The 19,834-nt window shown below is 37.5% G+C and overlaps 2 protein-coding genes and 1 long non-coding RNA gene across 5 annotated transcripts in view; 1 reads left to right on the top strand and 2 right to left on the bottom strand.

The window, feature by feature from the left end:
• idh2 (isocitrate dehydrogenase (NADP(+)) 2) overlaps positions 1 to 346 on the bottom strand; it is a 15,070-nt gene extending 14,724 nt beyond the window's left edge. Inside the window, exon 1 of the mRNA XM_051869966.1 lies at positions 93 to 346. Within this exon, the coding sequence (XP_051725926.1) occupies positions 93 to 204 (112 nt within the window). The 5' untranslated portion in view covers positions 205 to 346. The remainder of the gene's footprint in view (positions 1 to 92) is intronic.
• The window catches only part of LOC127499567 (uncharacterized), a 27,777-nt gene extending 7,943 nt beyond the window's left edge, over positions 1 to 19,834 (top strand). The window contains exons 2-5 of one of the 3 annotated variants that reach the window (XR_007926143.1): positions 1,992 to 2,109; positions 3,307 to 3,419; positions 11,433 to 11,515; positions 19,060 to 19,834. This is a non-coding gene — a long non-coding RNA (uncharacterized LOC127499567). Of the gene's footprint in view, positions 1 to 1,991; positions 2,110 to 3,306; positions 3,420 to 6,199; positions 6,345 to 11,432; positions 11,516 to 19,059 lie in introns of those variants that run through there. The other 2 variants (XR_007926144.1, XR_007926145.1) reach the window with 2 other exon arrangements.
• On the bottom strand, positions 3,475 to 10,319 carry ankrd34c (ankyrin repeat domain 34C). Its single transcript, XM_051869965.1, has 2 exons — positions 9,072 to 10,319; positions 3,475 to 7,912 (listed from the first exon to the last, which is right to left on the bottom strand). The coding sequence occupies exon 2, from the start codon at positions 7,879 to 7,881 to the stop codon at positions 6,298 to 6,300; it is 1,584 nt and encodes a 527-aa protein (XP_051725925.1). The 5' UTR covers positions 7,882 to 7,912; positions 9,072 to 10,319; the 3' UTR covers positions 3,475 to 6,297.

Genomic DNA, 19,834 nt, shown 5'->3' with positions numbered 1-19,834 from the left:
TCGTCTCAGATAAGCATTAACCGGTGTTAAAGCGCCGGTTAATGCGGCTTTACTGACACATATACAGACAATTCTGAAAGTGGAAAACTCACAGTTCCTCTGTTGCAAACTCTGGCAAGAAGCTGGAGCAAGAACGGCGGGGTTTTTTGATAGAGTGGCGGCGGACCTAGTGAGAGAGCTGAGGACCTTCAAGTAACCTGCCATATTTTTTTTTCTAGCTGAAAACACTAGAGGTTGCTGCCCGACTTCACTCCGGTCGAAGGAAGGGTCGAATGAATCGGAGCAAACGGCAATAAACGTAGCTTCTTCTCCGCCTCCGTGTCAGGGCCGACGTCACAATTATATGAGGTCAGGACTTAAACCCATCGGAGTGGTGAATGGCCAATCGTATTTGAATAAGCAGCACATCGATGTTCCATCTGGTGACTTTTGATAACGCACAGTTTGCACGTTCCCTTTCGTTTTGAGTTAACCCTTCACAGGCATCCGGAGTTATTTCCGATTGTGTTCTCTTGTGGAATGTCCTCATTTGCATTCATCTTTTTTATAAATATAATTTTTAATATAACATTTTCAGTGAATACCCAAACAAATTGGTGGTGGTTTTATTTGTGTTATTTGTCATAAGTAACAGACTGTCTTAACGACACAGAGCAGGCAGATAACCTCTTCACATTCCGTTTTCTGGTTGCCGAGCAGCTCCGCTAATTTTAGCTGGGTTGTGTTACCATACTGGGTGAAAGAATGGGAGGTGCGTAGTGCACATGCGTCGTAGAGATTCTGCAGGTCACTTCAAGGTGCCAAAAAGCCAGCGTCTGTCTGTGAAGCCTAAGGAGTTGTTGACAAAATACACATTTTATGTTCTGTCTCACACAATTCACAACATAAAATTGTGTTATAGGGAACTTTAGGTTTTGTTAATGTACCATATAATTAAATAGAAATTATGGAGTTAATTTATGCATGTAAGGAATTTTCTCACCTACAATTTCAATCGTCCCAGCTTTGGCAATCTAGGCCAGTTCAAATTTAAATTCCTCAAAGGCTTTACATGATTTTGACAAGGAAACAGATTGAGTAATGTCAGTAACCTTTCATGTTTACGTCTGTATTGTTGTCATGTAAGTCCACGCTGTCTTTCTGAAATTCAACTTGCAAATATTGCTCCACTGACCTACATGTCAATATGACCTCTGTTATCATTCAGAGGTCTGAAACATGTAGTTCACAGTGAACTGTTTACTCTACAGTGTTTGTCTGCTTACAGTAGTCAACTCTGCATAGGTCAAAGACAAAAAAAAATTCCAATTATTTTCACAGCTGGATCTGGTTCACCACAACTGAATTACTGCTGCGTACTTATAATTAATATGTACAACAGAGCAGTGTGGTACTGATGAGAACATTCTGTCATGTGGTTATAATGACAGTTTAGGGCAAAAATAACAAAAAAATTAACAAAATATATTTGTATAGTAATAATAATAAAAACATTTTTTTGTATTGATCATTTTAGATGTACATACATTTTTTTTATCCTTTTCCACTTAAATTTACAGTGAAATCAAGCCTTATACAGCCTTATTGCCTTATTGTTGCCTGTAAATAATAATAATAACTATTATTTTTATTATTATCATTATTATTAAAGGGTTAGTTCACCCAAAAATGAAATTTCTGTCTTTTATTACTCACCCTCATGTCTTTCCACACCCGTAAGACCTTCGTTCAACTTCGGAACACAAATTAAGATATTTTGATTAAATCTGAGAGGTTTTTTATCCTCCATTGAAAGCAATGTAATTACCACATTCAATGTCTAGAAAAGTAGTAAAACATCGTTAAAATAGTCAACGTGACTACAATGGTTCAACCTTAATGTTATGAAGCGACGAGAATACCTTTTGTGCGCAAAAACAAAACAAAAAAAACAACTTTATTCAACAAATGCATCTCTCCCCTGCCATTCAGCTATGCTATTTTCGTTGCAGCACTTCCAGGTTCTACGTCCAAACGGCGACTGAGTACTGGCCGATGCCTGTTCATGTGAGCAGCACGAGGCATATGTGAGATACATTGTTGGTCTTACGGGTTTGGAATGACATGAGGGTGAGTAATTAATGATAGAAATTTCATTTTTGGGTGAACCAACCCTTTAAAGCATTTTTTCATAGTGCCACCTGGTGGAGGTAAAGTCTATAATGTTAGTAAATAATTAATATAATATAATAATTAAATTAGATTTTCACCTCGCATTACTGGAAGCTTTAGTTCAGAGTAATTTAAAATATTTTTAGTTAGTTAAAATAGACAGTATATAAAACTTAGTTTAGCAAAAAGTAATATTCTGACTAATATTCCTTGTTTCAAAGTGGTGAGTTACAAGTTATTATAGAAAGAATGAATGCCAAATGTGTGTCTCATTTAGATCATAATATAATCATATTCCATTTTATGCATCCTATTTGTTTTCCACTCATCTAGAGAGGAGAGATGCTTATACTGTATGTCCACCAGAGGTCAGTAATAAATCATTATTACACTTTAGTGAAGGCTGATACAGTTTTCCTGTAACATACTAGAATTTCCATTATTTTTAGTTCACTTGTAGTATGTTGTTATACAAAATGTTTATACTTCCAGCATTGCGATCTGTCTGTAACCAATAGTTTGTATTGAGTGAAGTCATTTATCATCCATAACAAACATCCCTTTATCTTGGTTTATAACACAGCAGATATATAGATATATAACAGTTATTCCGCTATTCTACAATGACCTATTTATGCAATTGTTGCATTTGGAGAATACTATGAACAACCAAGGAGGCAGCTTAGTCAACAAGTATCATTAATGGTAAATGGTAAACCTAATACCACAGGATATCCAGGGACTTTCACACACAACAGTCAGAGTAAATGGAGTTGATAGAAAATTATATGAAAAACAAGCAAAAATTAAATGAGTGTGTGAGTGAGTGACATGTCTTGACCATGCTGGTTCAAGCTGAGAGGAAGACAACAGCTTTTATTTTTCAACATTACACTTATTCTGGCTTTAACCTATACATCCTGGTATCATCTGTTCACTATTGAACAAAAACGTCTAGCCTAATCTATACCTTTGGAAGAGGATCCTCTATAATCCCTTAATGTACTTTATTGAGAGTCCTGACGACTTTACACTCTACTGTGGATTAGATCTGGAAAAAGAAACTGGTCTACTATAGGTCACTCCTATTGTTGTTACTCCTTTGAGATTTACAATCAATTTAACCCACTTATTTCTACTTTTTGATGACCACAGTGACTACTAATCTAAACCAGTGGAAGAATGACACAGACTATGAGGAGGCTATGGGGATCTGAATGCTGCAACGATGGGTCTGTCCTCATCAAACCTACTTCTGAATATAACAGGTGCTTTTACGGTCATTTGAAGTTTCAGACTTTGAGATTAGAAAGACTAGAAAGATTGATACAGACATTTATTCAAAATATACAAGATACTACATACAAAAATACTATGCATCAAACAATGTAAACATGTGCGCAACCAATAGTATGCCTCACAGTTTTCATATAAAGACAATTGTGATAAAACCTTTTCACATGGTCTCATTTGGGATTCATTAATAATTTAAATTTCACTCTTATATGTTTATTTTTTTTTACTACTGAATTGCTTGAGGGCCAGCAGTTCTGAATTATAAATTATAATTATTATTGACCCATACGTATTTTTATGTCATACACGTATTTCATAATCACAGACCAAAAGCCTGAATGCATCTGTTTGTTGATTGCTTGTCTTTTATGTCTTAACCCAGGGAAAATTAGTGAGGAGTTAGCCAGCTAACTCTAGTACTACAGAACATATATTATTTCACAGCCTTATGCAGGCTAATAAGTGGCTATTAAACATTATAGCAGCAATGAATCTGAAGCACTTTGCAATTGCACAAAAAGTAACATGGGCACATTAGTTCTACCACATAACATTGGCTGACAAATGGATAAACCTACGTTTACATTTGTCTGTACAATAGTCATTGGTTTATCACAAGGTATGTTCTGCTACAGACCTTACCCAAATATATTATGATATAAGTATTACCTAGTGATTTTTGTCAATTGTTGTCATTGTTATATTTGTCGTGATTTCTTACTTGCAGTTCTAATATTGTAATTAAATTGCTGCTGAATTATATTTTATTGAAAGTAATCTGTGATGCAGAACACCTTTTACACTCCCTCAAAGGCACTATACACTAATTAGCTACAAACATTCAATCTTTTGAACTCATCATGGAATGAACTGACACTTTATATATATATATAAAGACTGCCAACCTAGCAAGGTTAACTAAGGGTGCTATGACTATAGAAATCATCTTTGCGTTAAGGAGTAAGTCATAATTACATTTGCAATGTTGCCTGTATTATTGCAATCGGTGTAAGATGTAATCAATTACAAGAGACAGATCACAGATGGTCAGTATTTCTTACAGAATCTAGATCAGGTATTCATGTAATGATACATCTGCACACAGGCATTATTAACATCAACATTAATAAGCTAACATTTTATATGTATAGTGATCAGAGAACATTTCTTTTGCATTTCCTTTCTCTTGCTACAATTCTCAACCGGATTTGCGGTTCTTACAGCTTTTTAATCAGGAGCCAATGGAATGCTCTCTTTTAATGGGTATGATCTGGTGACCTCTCTGCTCCATTTTGACAGTCTGGTTTTGCATTCACTCTCCTGTCTGCTTTAATGAATCTCATGGAGAGATGTCTAGACTTTGAAGATATACAGATATTTCTGTCTCTGTTTTTGTTTGCAGCAGAAGATCTGCGCTTAGAACTAGCTGTAGTCAAGCCTGTCAAATTCAATCTTCATACGCGAGAGAATAATAGCGCACTCTCTCACCTCCTCTTTAAGAGGACAAACACTACCTTTGTTGCAGAATGGAAAATTGCACACTGCTTTGTTGTGTTTTTGTGATTGTGATGTAAATCCCATTTCCACCAACATATATTTTGAAAAACAGTTTTGTGGGTGGTAGGAAGCGACGGTATAAGCTTACACTATAATGTTACATCATATATTAAATCTAAACTAAGCGCTAGGTTGCATCTTTAAAGGATTAGTTCACTTCAGAATTAAAATTAAAATTTCCTGATAATTTACTCACCCCCATGTCATCCAAGATGTTTATGTCTTTCTTTTTTATCAGTCGAAAAGAAATTAAGATTTTTGAGGAAAACATTCTAGGATTTTTCTCTATATAGTGGACTTCACTGCAGCTTCAAAGGGATCTACACGATCCCAGATGAGGAATAAGAGTTTTATCTAGTGAAACAATCAGTCATTTTATAAAAAAAATAAAAATGTATATATTTTTTAACCACAAATGCTCATCTGGCACTGCTCTGTGATACACCACGCATTACGTAAGCATGTTGGAAAGGTCACGCGGAAGTACTGATCCATTGCAAAAGAACGTGCAAAGACTAAGTCAAACACCCTTTACAAAAAAAGGTAAAACAACAATGTGAGACGATTTTGAAGTTGGAGGAGAAAATTAGATGGAGTTTTTTGCCCTCCCGCGGTGCTTCCGCCTATGTCACGCGTGACCTTTCCAACATGATTACGTAATGCGTGGAGCATTGCAATTTATTTTTTTTTTTTTAAATCACCAGTTTAGCGAAAATGAATGTTTTGCTAGATAAGACCCTTATTCCTCATCTGGGATCGTGTAGAGCCCTTTGAAGCTGCACTGAAACTGCAATTTGGACCTTTAACCCATTGAACCCCAGTAAAGTCCACTATAGAGAGAAAAATCCTGGAATGTTTTCCTCAAAAACCTTAATTTCTTTTTGACTGAAGAAAGAAAGACATAAACATCTTGGATGACATGCGGGTGAGTAAATTATCAGGACATTTTAATTCTGTGAAGTGAACTAATCCTCTAAATATCTTCACCTTTTATAGACAATAAGCTATTTATGCACCTCCGACATCTGATTTTTTCCTCTGGTAGGCATTAGATAAATATATTAGTTTTCTGTTGCTGTTTCAAAAATGGTCTTTTTGCTAATTGAAACTAACAAGTAGATTAACCTCATGATACAATATCCCTTTGCCCTAAATGGCTACATTCAGTGCTAACTACCTTTAAATTCTATTACAGGTACCACCTGTTTTCCACCTGCCTAAGCATCAATATTACCCAAGATCTCAGACGTATATTAATGATGTCAAAGTTGCTACATCTACATAGACTGAGTTTCAAGATTGATGGTTGGGCTCTTCAAAGTTTGAAAGCTGCTTCATCTGTTCCACTTGCATAGAGTGCCTTCTCACAAGCTTCTTTTTCGTCCTGAGGTTGCTTCTCTTTGGTGAGTTGGGTGCTACGGGAGCTATTGGTCTGATACCTGCTGCAAGTGGGGATGAGGGCTTGCTGCTTGCCCCTATATCTGGAATCGGAGGGTTGGGGTTGACGTTTAGTGGGGGCAGGTGACCTGGGCGGGTGTGGGATATATAGTCCAGCAATAGTGTTCCAGAGCCGCGCCGCTCCAGTAGGCCAGGTGCTCTGCATCTGGCTGTGCTAGGGGACGAGGTACTGGGATTGCTGTCCAAGGACTCTCGTGAGCCTGTAAGCATAGCAAGAGGGGATGTATTGAGCTTCCTTCTCTCCAGGGGTGCCTTAGGAGAGTCTAGCATGCTGGAATCTGAGTACAGCTGGGAGTCTGAGTCGTAGTGTTCATTCCCCAGTCGCCTCCGGTGCAGTGTGTCTCTGAGGCTAGCTGGCCCCAAGTTTCCTCCACAGCCATCCTGTTCTGTGGGGACAGTGCTACGCCGTCCCAGGGGTTGGTGCTGTGCTAGCGATCTCTCATAGGAGGCCTTGGAAGATGATGTTTGGGAGATTTTTGCGGTCTGATCTCCCAATATCGGAAACAAGATGTCCTTTCCGTCCACGCTGTTATGCCGGGACAGAGTGCCTCTTTTAGACAGGCTCAGACCATTGACACCTGCAACAACATCTTCATCTGAGTTGGCTCTCTTGCTCTCTTCATTTGCTGCTGCCAACACAGACGGGGCAATCAGACCCCAAGGCTCTGACTGTAGTCGCTTCAGCTGGGGTAGACGAGCCCGCTTGGGGTTCACTGGCTTCTTACTGGGGGAAGTAAGTCCATTGGGAAGTTTGGCTGCTGTGTTTGAGGTTGACTTAAACTTTGTTTGAAAATTGAATACAGTGTCCTTCTCCTCCTCTTTGCTGGGAGATGGCAATGCATGAAGATCTATCTCTGACGGTGAGGCACATGGTGCAAGAGATGTCCTCTCATCCAACTCAGGAGACGGAGGAACATTCAGGTACTGCTTGGTAGTTTTGGTTCCAGACGGCGATTTGTCGGTGGTAATGATGATGACCTCCTTGCCTTTGGCTTTGCAGGCATCAAGGAGAACTTTTAAGGTTTCTTTATCATCTGCGTTGACAGCATAGACTAAAGCAGAAGATCCATGACGGTCCTCCAGACTCGGATCAGCCCCGTTGGTCAGTAGAAGTGAGACCACCTCATGTCCTGCCCTGTGGCTGCATGCATGCATGAGGGCTGTCCTTCCAGCTTTGTCTTGGATATTAGGGTCAGCTTTGTTGTCCAGAAGGTACTTGACAAGCTTAGCCTTGCTGACACTCTGCTGGTCAGAGTGTTTGGACATGCAGGCCACCATGAGTGGCGTCTCTCCACGATCGTTGCTTTCATTGATGTAGGCTCCACCTTCCAGGAGAAGTCTTGTAAGGCGCAAACGGCGAAGCCATACTGCTTTCAGCAGAGAGTTCCCATCCGTCCTGAGCTCCAGCACGTCAGCCATCACCCAGACTGGACCCAAATCAGCCTCAGTCCTGCAAGGCAAGAGCAGACTGCTGCTACAGCCATCAAGCAGATCTCAGAGACATTTGCATGTCACAAACACTTCAATTTTTAGAAATAAGGAAAGGTGCTGTTCATGTGTTTAACCCTGCATTAAATCACTAGCCTGTTTGTTTTGAAGAGCCACCAGGTGGCAGCCTGAATGCGCAGGAATGAGTTATTGAAAGAGACGCTGAACTGACAGGTGGATCAGGTGCGAATGGAACTTTGAATTTGCGTGAAAATTCTAAAATGTGTTTGTGTTGTGTTTCAACATGTATTTCCTTATGAATCCTTAAATTATATCAGTGTTCTCTCAATGTATATCAATGTTTTATCTGAATGTGCTATAGTGATGTAGTGATAAAAAATACGGATAAATATCGAATCAATGACATTATTAAATAAATGAATTGCGCGGTTTTCCTCTATATTTTGTATGTATTTTTTAGATTTATTTGATAGGCTGCCTTAAAAACAGTTGCTTTGGCATAAATAGTCGTACTGAATTGTCTTCTAGCCAGTTCTCGACCCACACAATATATTCAGATCAGTTAGCCTTACTTGAAATAACCTGATAATCGTTTAAAATTAAATGGAGTTATTATAAACCCAAGAAGGGTTTTAATCAGGGTTAGCTGATTGCATGTGATTTTTGAACACGGAAACTGTATGACGGAATGGAAGGACTGATAATGCGTTTTTGGTTAGTGTGAATAAATGAAATGTGTTTCGTGTCATATAGAGTTTTATCCAGATATTTACGTTTTCATGTAATCACTGCGTTCGCGATTTGGCACTGTCCATGGTCCTGAGAGCATGTGAAAAATAGTAAACATCTGCGATGCGCGCTTGGAGGATAAAACATGGTCTCATAATTTTACAAGTTATAATTCCAGGTCCAGTTGCATCCACCTCTGTGTAAATCACAACTTTGGTCTGTCCACCTGCATGTTCTATTATCTCACATTTATTTGTGTGCATGTGAACACGAGTTCCCTAAAATTTAATTTCGTTAAACATTGTAATATTAGTAAACATATTGCATCATAATCATTAAATAGGTAAAATATATGAAAAACAGTCTAAATGTTTAATGCGTTTCTCAGGTAGTTAGACACCCAAATAGATGAACTTATTAAATTTCCTTACCTGGTTGACGCACAGGTTTACCATTGTAGAATAAGTCCACGGTAATGGTCTCCAATATTCTAGAAGCTATGGAGAGGCATAGTTTCTCAGCACAGCTCGTGTAGTTATTTAGTTCAGACTCAACAGAACTGTCCTATTTTAGGTTCAGTCCGTGCAGAGGCACAACGACGCTCCAGCCCCACCGCTTTTGTTACTGAAACGCAAGAGACCAGTCCAATCGCTACATTCCTATTTGCGCACCCAAGGATCACACTAAGACGTTGAGGTTATAAATAACTTCCCCCCTTTTCACTTCGTGAATTAAACGTGAATCTGTTTGACGTCAGAATCTACAAAAATAAATCGGTTCTGGTGTGAACCTGTGTTGTCATCATGAGCACAAACAAACAAAAACATAAAAAAAAAAAATAAAATAAAAAATCAGTTTTTGTACATCGAGATTAGGAGTCTAATCAGTATGTAATACAGTACAGATGATGGTTAAATTTGAAATGTAAATATTTTTATATATACAGCATTCAAAGAATAATATCAGTAATAATATCAGCATCTAACCATACTGACTATCGCATAACGTGTCCACCCAGTTAGACTGTGTCAATCTTAGTAAATTGCACATAAATTGCACCTGATTACTGGATTTGATGTTTTGGCATATTATAATAATACTGCACAAATGATGATATGTAATAATTATAGCAAAAAATGTAGCCCTTACTAACTTAAACATTTAAATAACTTTGTCACAGCACAAATTGAAATTAAGCATAACACAGTCTTGTTCACTACACAGACTGCCTGTGTCATGAACAAGAGAAAATAATTCTTTGATGTAATATACTCAGCATTTCAATAGCTGCATATAGCACTGATTAGGCTGATAATAGTGCACCTGTTCAAATGCCCATTCTTATGTAAGTAGTGACTATCTATCTATCTATCTAGACAGCATTTCCACAGCTTATAGTTTGCATTGCAATTAAACACCCATAACTTGTTCCAGCCATTTCAGTCATATATAGCATAATAGGGACAGTTCTATTTTTAGGTTGCTATGAGACAGCACAGAATCATATTCTGACTGAGACCGATAGAATTTGTGGTGCTGGTAAGAGCATGAACTCAAAATATTAATAAATATTTTTAAAAATATGAAACTATTACACCTAGTAATATTGTGACGCTAAATTGCTTTTATTATAAAGTCTAATAAAAATGGCAGACTTTTGTCTTCGAATGACCCTTGTCTTTCCTTTCCTCATGTTTTTAATATCACACAAGGCCTGTGGCTATTTACTTTCTGATAAACTGCTCGCATGAACCCTTTTTTCCACTGGAGCAAAACAATGGTTTTTGAATGACTTTACCCACACACTGTCCCCACGTTTATCTACTGATGATGACACTTCTGATCACTTAGGAGAATATTATTATTTACCCAGCCATCGTGTCTGAGACAGAGGCTAGTTATGAAACTGCAGGGCGCTGCCAATCTCCATGTTTGTGTTCATCCTGCTGGCTAATGGTGTCGTTTGGAGCTTCTCCAGCCGTATGACCACGCTTCATTTATCTTTACAAAAGTTTCCAGAGCGCAGAAAGGTGGACAGTAACTGGGGGTTCAATATCTGCCGTGGGGGTCACATCTTTTTGATAGGGAAATAAGGAAAAATATATGCATTTCATATAGAGCAGCTCTCATGTGATGAGTGTTGTTAAGCAACAGAACTAAGGGCGGGTGGTGGTGTGGAAAACAGATGCGATAGAATGCCCACTGTTGTCGGTTACCAGTTTTTAACATGCTTTGTGCATTGCAAATGAGAAATTGTCTCCTTTGGCATGACACTGGTAATGACAATAAATCTGCATATTGGTATAAGGGGTATATTTGTACATGAACTACTTATCTGGTTTACAAAGAGACGTGCCATGCTGTGAATTGGCATTGTTTTATGTGAGCCTAGTGTGCTAGTTTGCCTATCACAGTGTGCTTTCGAGGCATGGCTTCCTCAGGCATGCGCTTTCTGACTGGGGAGCAGAAAGGTTCCTGAGCTCTGTTGATTAGACACGTTCATTAACATGGGAACTACAGGGACGTCAGCACTCTTCCTGCAATTTTTTTTTTTTTTTTTTCCCAGTGCAACGCCTTAGATACAAAATAAATAATGAAAGCGCCCGAGATTCAGCTCTCTCACCCCTGGGAGCTGTTTCCATTTTCAGAAATCTTACATTGCACCTGATGCGCTGCCTCTGTCTAAATATAACCCCCATCGCTCTCTCTCTCTCTCTCTCTCGTTCTCTCCTTCTCTCTCTCTCTCTCTCTCTCTCCAACTTTCTCACTTTCTCTCACTCTTTCATTTACAGAAGAAGCGAAATCACACTGTGTTAAAGCATTGCAGTTCTGCAGTAGCAGTCTATAGAAGCCACGGAATAAAAGAATAAAAAAGGTAATTTTGAGTTTGTCTCACAATTCTCTTTTTTTTTTCTCACAATTCTGAGTTTATATCTCACATTTCTGAGAAGAAAAATCAGAATTGCGAGATACAAACTTGTTATTCTGTCTTTTTTCCTCAGAATTGTGATATAAACTTGCGAGACAAAAGTCAGAATTGTGAATGTCTTAATGTTATCTGTGTAAAATGTTATAGGTTAAATATTTCATGCTGTAACTGTAGGGCTAATACATTATGTCCCCTATGAACTGCATATGTGAATATTATGTAAATCTATTGTTTACATCAAATTATCCCAGGTTTCATCAGTCCAGTCTGTCTGTTTATTGGCTTGCAACATGTCTGCGTTTAGCTTCAAGGGGAGTCTTTGACTATTTTTTTCTATAAAAACTTAGACTTAGATCTTTCCAATTCTGACATCCAAAAGCACAAGACATTTTTTTTCTCTTATTCTGTGCATTTTTCCCGTTTTCTTACACTTGTTACCATTTTATTTAATTCTATTTAAAAAAATGCAACAGAAAATAGTAAAATCAATCCTTTTAAACAAGAGGAAACATATATTAAAATAAAACATTTTGAGGGCTAAAACTTTAAACTTTAAGTTTTCTGGGCCAAATCCATATTTAGAAACTGTCATTTTCTGCTGCCCGGTAGACTCCGCCCACAAAAAACATCATCGCTCTTTGCAAACGCCCAAATGGTCTATAAGACATGCATTTAGCCATCACCTTAAGGGTTAGTTCACCCAAAAATGAAATTTATATAATTAATTACTCACCCACATGTCGTTCTAAATCCATAAGACTTTCGTTCATCTTCAGAACACAAATTAAGATATTTTTGATGAAATCCGAGAGGTTTTTTATCTCCCATAGAAAGCAATGAAATTACCACATTCAAGGTCAGAAAAGTAGTAAAAATGTTGTTGAAATATGACTGCAGTGGTTCAACCTTAAAGGGTTAGTTCACCCAAAAATGAAATTTCTGTCATTAAGTACTCACCCTTATGTCGTCCCAAACCTGTAAGACCTTTGTTCATCTTCAGAACACAAATTAAGATATTTTTAATGAAATCTGAGGGTATCTGATCCACACATAGGCAGCAACGTCATTGAGGCACCTTTTGAGATCCAGAAAGGTATTAAAGACATTGATAAAATAGTCAACGTGACTACAGTTGTTCAACCTTAATGTTGTGAAGCGACGAGAATACTTTTTGTGCACAAAAACGAAACAAAAATAACGACTTTTATTCCGTTGCAGAGCTTCCGTGTTTACGTCCGAACGCGACATGTGTGTGATGCTGACGCAGGAGCCGGCCAATACTGAGCCCACGTTCGGATGTAATCACGGAAGCGCTGCAACGAAAATAGCATTGCAGTATGACAGGGGTCAGACGAATAAAGTCGTTATTTTTGCTTTGTTTTTGCGCACAAAAAGTATTCTCGTCGCTTCATAACATTAAGTTTGAACCACTGTAGTCTTGTTGACTATTTTAACGATGTCTTAACTACTTCTCTGGACCTTGAATGTGATAATTATGTTGCTTTCTATGGGGGATAAAAAAAAACTCAGATTTCATCAAAAATATCTTAATTTGTGTTCTGAAGATGAATGAAAGTCTTACGGGTTTGGAACAACATGAGGGTGAGTAATTAATGACAGAAATGTAATTTTTTGGGTGAACTAAGCCTTTAAATCTTTTGAAAATACGTTTGCCATCTTTAATAAGAAAGATGAATTACATCATTTATATGGCTACTGGTTTTCTGGTCTTATTAATGTTGTTCAGTTTTCCTTAATGTACTACACAAATGTAAGTGATTTTCAGGTTCACACCCTTCAAATGTACATATCAATTCTATTAGCTCTTGTGTGTTTCTCTGATTCTTCTTTTCCAGCAGTTCTCTCCTTCTGCCACTATTCAAATGTTTTGTCACTGCAAGTAATTAATCATTTCAGGATTCGGGTTCCAGAGTGTCTGCTCTCTGAGTGACCTTTCTGAGGCTAAGCCCAATTAGAGTGTGCCAATTTTCAAACCCTTGCTGCATTTACATATTCTTGAGCGGCAAAATCCTAGTGATTTAGAAAACAAATCTCAGTCAAAATTAGCATTTATAGCTGATAGCAAGCTTAGACTCTTGTATGGTGTCTAGAACAAAAATGAAACAGGCAAACATTGATTGGGGACCACTCAATAGAAGAGAGCAAATAGCGGAGTGAAGAAAAGCCTGTCTAGTGCCTGAAATAGATCTTGTGATTTTTTTTTTTTCTTTTCTTTTTTTTCTCTAATTTATTTATTTATTTTTCACCTTGGCAGTTCTGCTTCATAGTCACATCAATCAGTCACATTTATTTATATAGCACATTTAAAAACAACACACGTTGGCCAAAGTGCTTTACATACAATCTAAGATTATGAAACAATTACAAAAATTACATAAAATTAATTACGATCAAATGCAAGAGAGAAGAGTCTTTTTATGAGATTTAAATGCATCAAGGGTGGCACAAGATCTAACATGGATGGGTAAACTGTTCCATAAACAAGACAGAAAAGGCCCCTTCTTAAAAAATGATTTTCATGATTTGTTATCACAACATTTTTCTTTTGTCAAATCAACTTCAATAATTAATGTGGTTCAGATAACATAATATTTTGAGTTTCTGTTGATTAAACCAATCGCCTTCATTGTATTAACTCAGATGTTTAATTTCAATGAACTAGACATTTTAAGGCAACCAGATAACTTACTTTTTAAAGTTAAACCAACAATTCTTTTTTTACAGTGTGGGAATGGTTAACTGAAACCTTCACTGTAAAAAATTAATGTGATTACATTTTTATACTGTAAAATTGACAGTTTGTTCTGTAAATGTGTTTACAGTTTTTCTGTATTTTTTACAAAATCATTCTGGCAACCACAGCTGCCAAAATTATTTTGTAAAAACTACGGAATATTTTGTACAGTGTTTGTACAGACCTTAAAGGCCTAGAGGATGTATGTTGCTGAAGAATTTTGCTAATATAACTTAGTGCCAGCCCATTTAAGCCCTTAAAAACAAATATTAACATCTTATACTTAATCCTAAATTTGACTGGAAGCCAATGGAGGGATGCTAGTACAGGTGTTATACTTGCATATTTCCTAGTCCCGGTTAAAAGCCTAGCAGTAGAATTTTGAACCAACTGTAGACATGAAAGTGATGCATGAGAAACACCACAATACAATGAATTACAATAGTCCAATCTGGACATAATAAAAGCATGCATAACAACTTCCAAATTATTAAAAGACAAAAAAGGTTTCAATTTCGCTATATTCCTTAATTGGAGAAAACCACTTCTAACCACAGAATTCATATGCTTATCAAATTTTAACTCAGCATCAAAAAGAACTATAAGACTTCTTGCTTGATTATGTACCTTTGATTTAAACAGTTAGTTTACCCAAAAATAAGACCTTCATTCATCTTCGGAACACAAATTATGATATTTTTGATGAAATCCAAGAGGTTTTTTTTATCCTCAATAGAAAGCAACAAAATTACCACATTCAAGGTCCAGAAAAGTAGTAAAAACATCATTAAAATAGTCAGTGTGACTGCAGTGGTTCAACCTTAATGTTATAAAGCGACGAGAATACTTTTTGTGTGCAAAAACAAAAATAACGACTTTATTCAACAAATTCGTCTCACCCCTGTCAGTCTTTTACGGTATTTTTGTTGCTTCCGTGTTTACGTCCAGGCCGGCTCCTGCGTCAGCATCACACGTATGCCTCGTGCTGCTCACGTGAACAGGCATCGGCCAATACTGTGCCGGCGTTCGGACGTAAACATGGAAGCGCTGCAAATGGAAATAGAGTAGAACAATGACAGGGGAGAGACGAATTTGTTGAGTAAAGTCGTTATTTTTGTTTTGTTTTGCGCACAAAATGTATTCTCATCGCTTCATAACATTAAGGTTGAACCACTGTAGTCACGTTGACTATTTTAACGATGTCTTTACTACTTTCTGGACCTTGAATGTGGCAATTTTGTTGCTTTCTATTGAGGATAAAAAAACCTCTTGGATTTCTTATGGGTTTGGAAGTACGTGAGGGTGAGTAATTAATGACAGGAATTTATTTTTGGGTGAGCTAATCCTTTAAAAAGGCCTAATTGATTAATTATATGTTTGGAAGAATTCGGAGGGCCAAACACTATCACTTCAGTCTTAGATTCATTCAGGTGGAGAAAATTGGCTGCCATTCACTCCTTAATATCATTAAAACAAAAAAAAAGAGACTGTAAGGCTGAATTATCCCCATTTTTATAGGGAGATAAAGCTGAGTATCATCAACATAAAGATGCTAATATACATTATGTTTCTGACAAATATCAGCCAATGGAAGCATGTAAATAGAAAATAAGACTGGATCCAATATCGATCCTTGCAGAACCCCACACTTCATTAGAGCAGAAGAGGGTGAAAAATGTCCTAATTCCACAGAAAAAATAAAATTCTCCCAGAAAGATATTATAATGCCTTTGGTTTGCTTCTGATCTTACATTTGTATACTAACCATTTATTGAGCTCCATTTGCTTTTGTAAAGCATGAAAACACATTTAGAAATAAAAAATTTTCAATTAGATCATGACAAACCTGAAAAGCAGTCTGCTTGTGAATTAAATACCAAACAAAAAGTCTCTGAAATAGTGACATGATGTTGGTTTTTGCTTTTCCTAACACCAAATAATGGTTCTTTTTTTTTTTTTTTTTTTCTGGTAGAATAGTGTAAGTAGCAGATGTTGGCCTATTCTGTTGCATTTGATTTCACCACAGTGATGGGAACAATAGCAATGGGTGGAACATGATCAAAGGGACCCACAGATATAATTATGGAAATCAAAGATCATTTTTGTCTCCAGTGGCAACATGTAATCCTAGTGTGAATAGAGAAAAAAGACAAATATCGCAAAGATTAAATGAGGTATTCAGTGATACATTATCTAGAGAATCTTTGATCTATGAATCAGCCACTATATACTGTACAATTAATTTCAGTGTCACTGCAGAGAAAGAGTTAATACAATGCTTGGTATCTCTTGATGCTTTCACCTCCTTTGTAAAAAGCGAAACAATTCTTTAATTACTTTTGCAAATGATGCATTTGCTTTGCATCACTTTTGCATCAAGTAAAGAGGTGGAGAAGTGGTTTTTGATTTCTGAATTATAAATCTGCTATAATGCTTTTGGTATTATATTTCACCAGCTATGAAATTCTACTCAAGGTTTGTTTAAGCACCCATAGTCTATCGCTAAGGAAAATGTTGGCTTTTGCTCTTGCACAGATTGTATCCTGGCAAGTAAAGGCTGTGCATATGTTCTATCACACAATTTTTAATCATCTTTACCCCCAACTCACTGTGACTAATCTCTACTCGTCTCTAGACCAAAATAATCAAATGAATATGCTTGTGCTGGAAGCATGCGGTCTTTCTCCTTCTTCTTGTTGTGGTGTAAAATATTGGATGTTGCTTTTGATTGCGTGCTCCTGAGCTTAGCGTCTCTTTAAAAAGCGAGCCTGACATTCTCATGGCATTTGGTGTCTCAACGATTGTATCAGCTGAATGTGTGGGCTGTGACAGCAATGAACTGGCACAAACCTGACTGCAGCACTATGTCGCCTTCTCTTGCCCTCCTCTTGTGTCTCCTCTCCCACATGTAGACCATACCCTGTGGCAATGCTTGCATGTAATACAGAGATATGCATAAAATATCTTTACGTGTACTTGAAGTACAGTACGCGCCCTCAAATGAAGCCCTCAAGCCATTTTATTTCGAGGAATGCTGATTGTCTTTGCTGGTGCTTGGAGATGGTTTCGGATCCTCTTATGCAGACTGATGCTCTCGCCGCTGTTGCATGCATTTACAATACAGGCAACAATCTTGCTTGGTGATTATTGTGTGGCGGGCCGTATCCTAGGAGATTTGTGAATATCTAATGAGGAGTTTGCTGCTCATTTTGCAGAGTGGGTGCTTTGATGTCTTTCTGTTGCATTTCCAGATTCACGTCAATTTCCTTCCTAATGAAGCTGGAAGCCTGAAGGGTGTAGATTATGAGACATTTCCGGCTATTAGAAAACATAGTGCGTCCTTTGATTGGAAAATTAGAGTGGGACCCCTCATACTGAGAAGAAGGTCCATCTACTTTGCCCGTTTCTCTACTGTCCACTTAAAATGCTTGTAAATATGAATCTAATCTATGATTCTAATTGCTGTTTACTTTTTGAGTGCTTCTCAAAGACTTAATATATTTATTCTGTTGCTCAAACAATAGAGTAACAGAGGTCATGAGTTTGATTTTCATGTGATGAGTTTAGGCTACTAAAAAAATGTATACTTTGAATGTGACGTATGGTGCTTTGGATAAATGTATTTCATTATCATGATTAATTAACATCAAAAATGTACTCGGTAATGTCTTCCTCATTAAAAAAATGTTTTATACATAAAGAAATTGAAGAGTGAAAAGCGTTATTTCAACTTCATTTAAAAATATGTATTTAATTGCCAATTTGAGGTTATGAACTAGAAAGAAAGTTCCACCAGGACGGTTATCATTTACTGTATTGCATTAAAGGGGTGGTTGATTATGATTTCACTTTTTTAACTTTAGTTAGTGTGTAATGTTGCTGTTTGAGCATAAACAACATCTGCAAAGTTACGACACTCAAAGTTCAATGCAAAGGGAGATATTTACTTTTACAGAAATCGCTTTTAAGGACTACAATAAACAGCTGGTACAATGAGCTTCTTCCTGGGTTGGTGACATCACAAACCCTAAAATTTACATAAACCCTGCCCCCGAGAACACACGACAAAGGAGGCCATGTTGGGCTGCTTTAAAAAAGAGGAAGAGTTGTTGTAGTAGAGTGTTGTTACCATGCCGTCATTTTACGCCGGACTGCTTCACAAACGAGGGTCAATTCAACGCTGGATTTGCACAAAAGATTAACATGACGGCACATGCTAGTCGATGAGTTGAATCAACTCCACAGCAACTACATAAATTTATCCACTAACCATTCAGAAATGTCCAGTTGCGTTCTAAAAGTTGTAAGTTTTTCCTGAGTCTCTCCATCAGTGTCCGACTCCGGTTTGAACAATGTAAGGCTGAACACCGTTACTGACAATCCTCATTTTGGCTGCGTGAGATTCTCCAGCTTTGTTGTTGTTGAGCAACCAAAGCACGCGCTGTTAAAGCTCCGCCCTCTTCTGGAAAGGGGGCCGGGAGCAGCATCTCATTTTTGACAAGCTGTAATAAATGATCCGTGGGGTATTTTGAGCTGAAACTTTAGAGACATTCTGGGGACACCAGAGACTTTTATTACATCTTGTAAAAGGGGCATAATAGATCCGCTTTAAAGGATTGTTTGGCTGCATAAATTAGGTCAGCCAGAACCGGTAACACTTCCTATAACACCCTGTGTACTTGTTCATAAGAAGAATAGCATCTATGCTAATATTATTCTCTTTGTTTATCCCAAGGTTTTCTCGTAGTCAGCCGGATCTGGGACATATCCAGATCAGAAGGAGGACCTGCACCTAAACATGACCACAACACATCCCTGAAGTGTCAGCAGAGATTTTGTCAACTAGACCATCCCATGTAAAGGCCTCATCTACATGACAGCCAGTGGCACAGATCCCCAACAAAACCGTTTCCATACCAGCGTGATGAATCCGATCTTCAACCAGATGGAATTGGATTAAATATTTTGAATGTTCTGATCCAGTCTGACTTCTGACTTGTAATGCTGCCTGAATCATAAATAATGCACTGTTCGTTTGTTGGCTGGCTCCCCGACTGAGCCTGGTTTCTCCAATATTTATTTTTTTTATCTTGTCCATTCTGTCACCTGATGGCTCCTTACCGCTGTTGCATCTGGCTCGCTTAGTCGGGGATATTTAACACTCAACAATATTACTGATCTGCCTGCATTGACACCATTATATGAGAACTGAACTGAGCTGGATGATGACATGACTGTATAGATAAATGAACTAAATTAATAACTAATGATTTTTACAACGGAAATGAATCAATACTGAACTTCTTAAGCTGGACAATGACACTATTTTTGTCTAGAGCTGTTGTACAGCCCAAATTATGTTCCTGTTATCACTGTAAAGCTGCTTTGAAACAATCTGCATAGTAAAAAATGCTATATAAATAAAGGTAACTTGACTAAAAGTGCATGATTACTGCTGCGCTCTATTACAGTCACTGTGTTTGTAAACCTTTTTTTTTTATTAAAAAATA

Source organism: Ctenopharyngodon idella, chromosome 18, assembly GCF_019924925.1.
Source record: "Ctenopharyngodon idella isolate HZGC_01 chromosome 18, HZGC01, whole genome shotgun sequence".
Classification (NCBI taxonomy): Eukaryota; Metazoa; Chordata; class Actinopteri; order Cypriniformes; family Xenocyprididae; genus Ctenopharyngodon; species Ctenopharyngodon idella.
The sequence above is the reverse complement of the archived record's forward strand: the minus strand, read 5'-3'. Positions and strand labels throughout refer to the sequence as shown.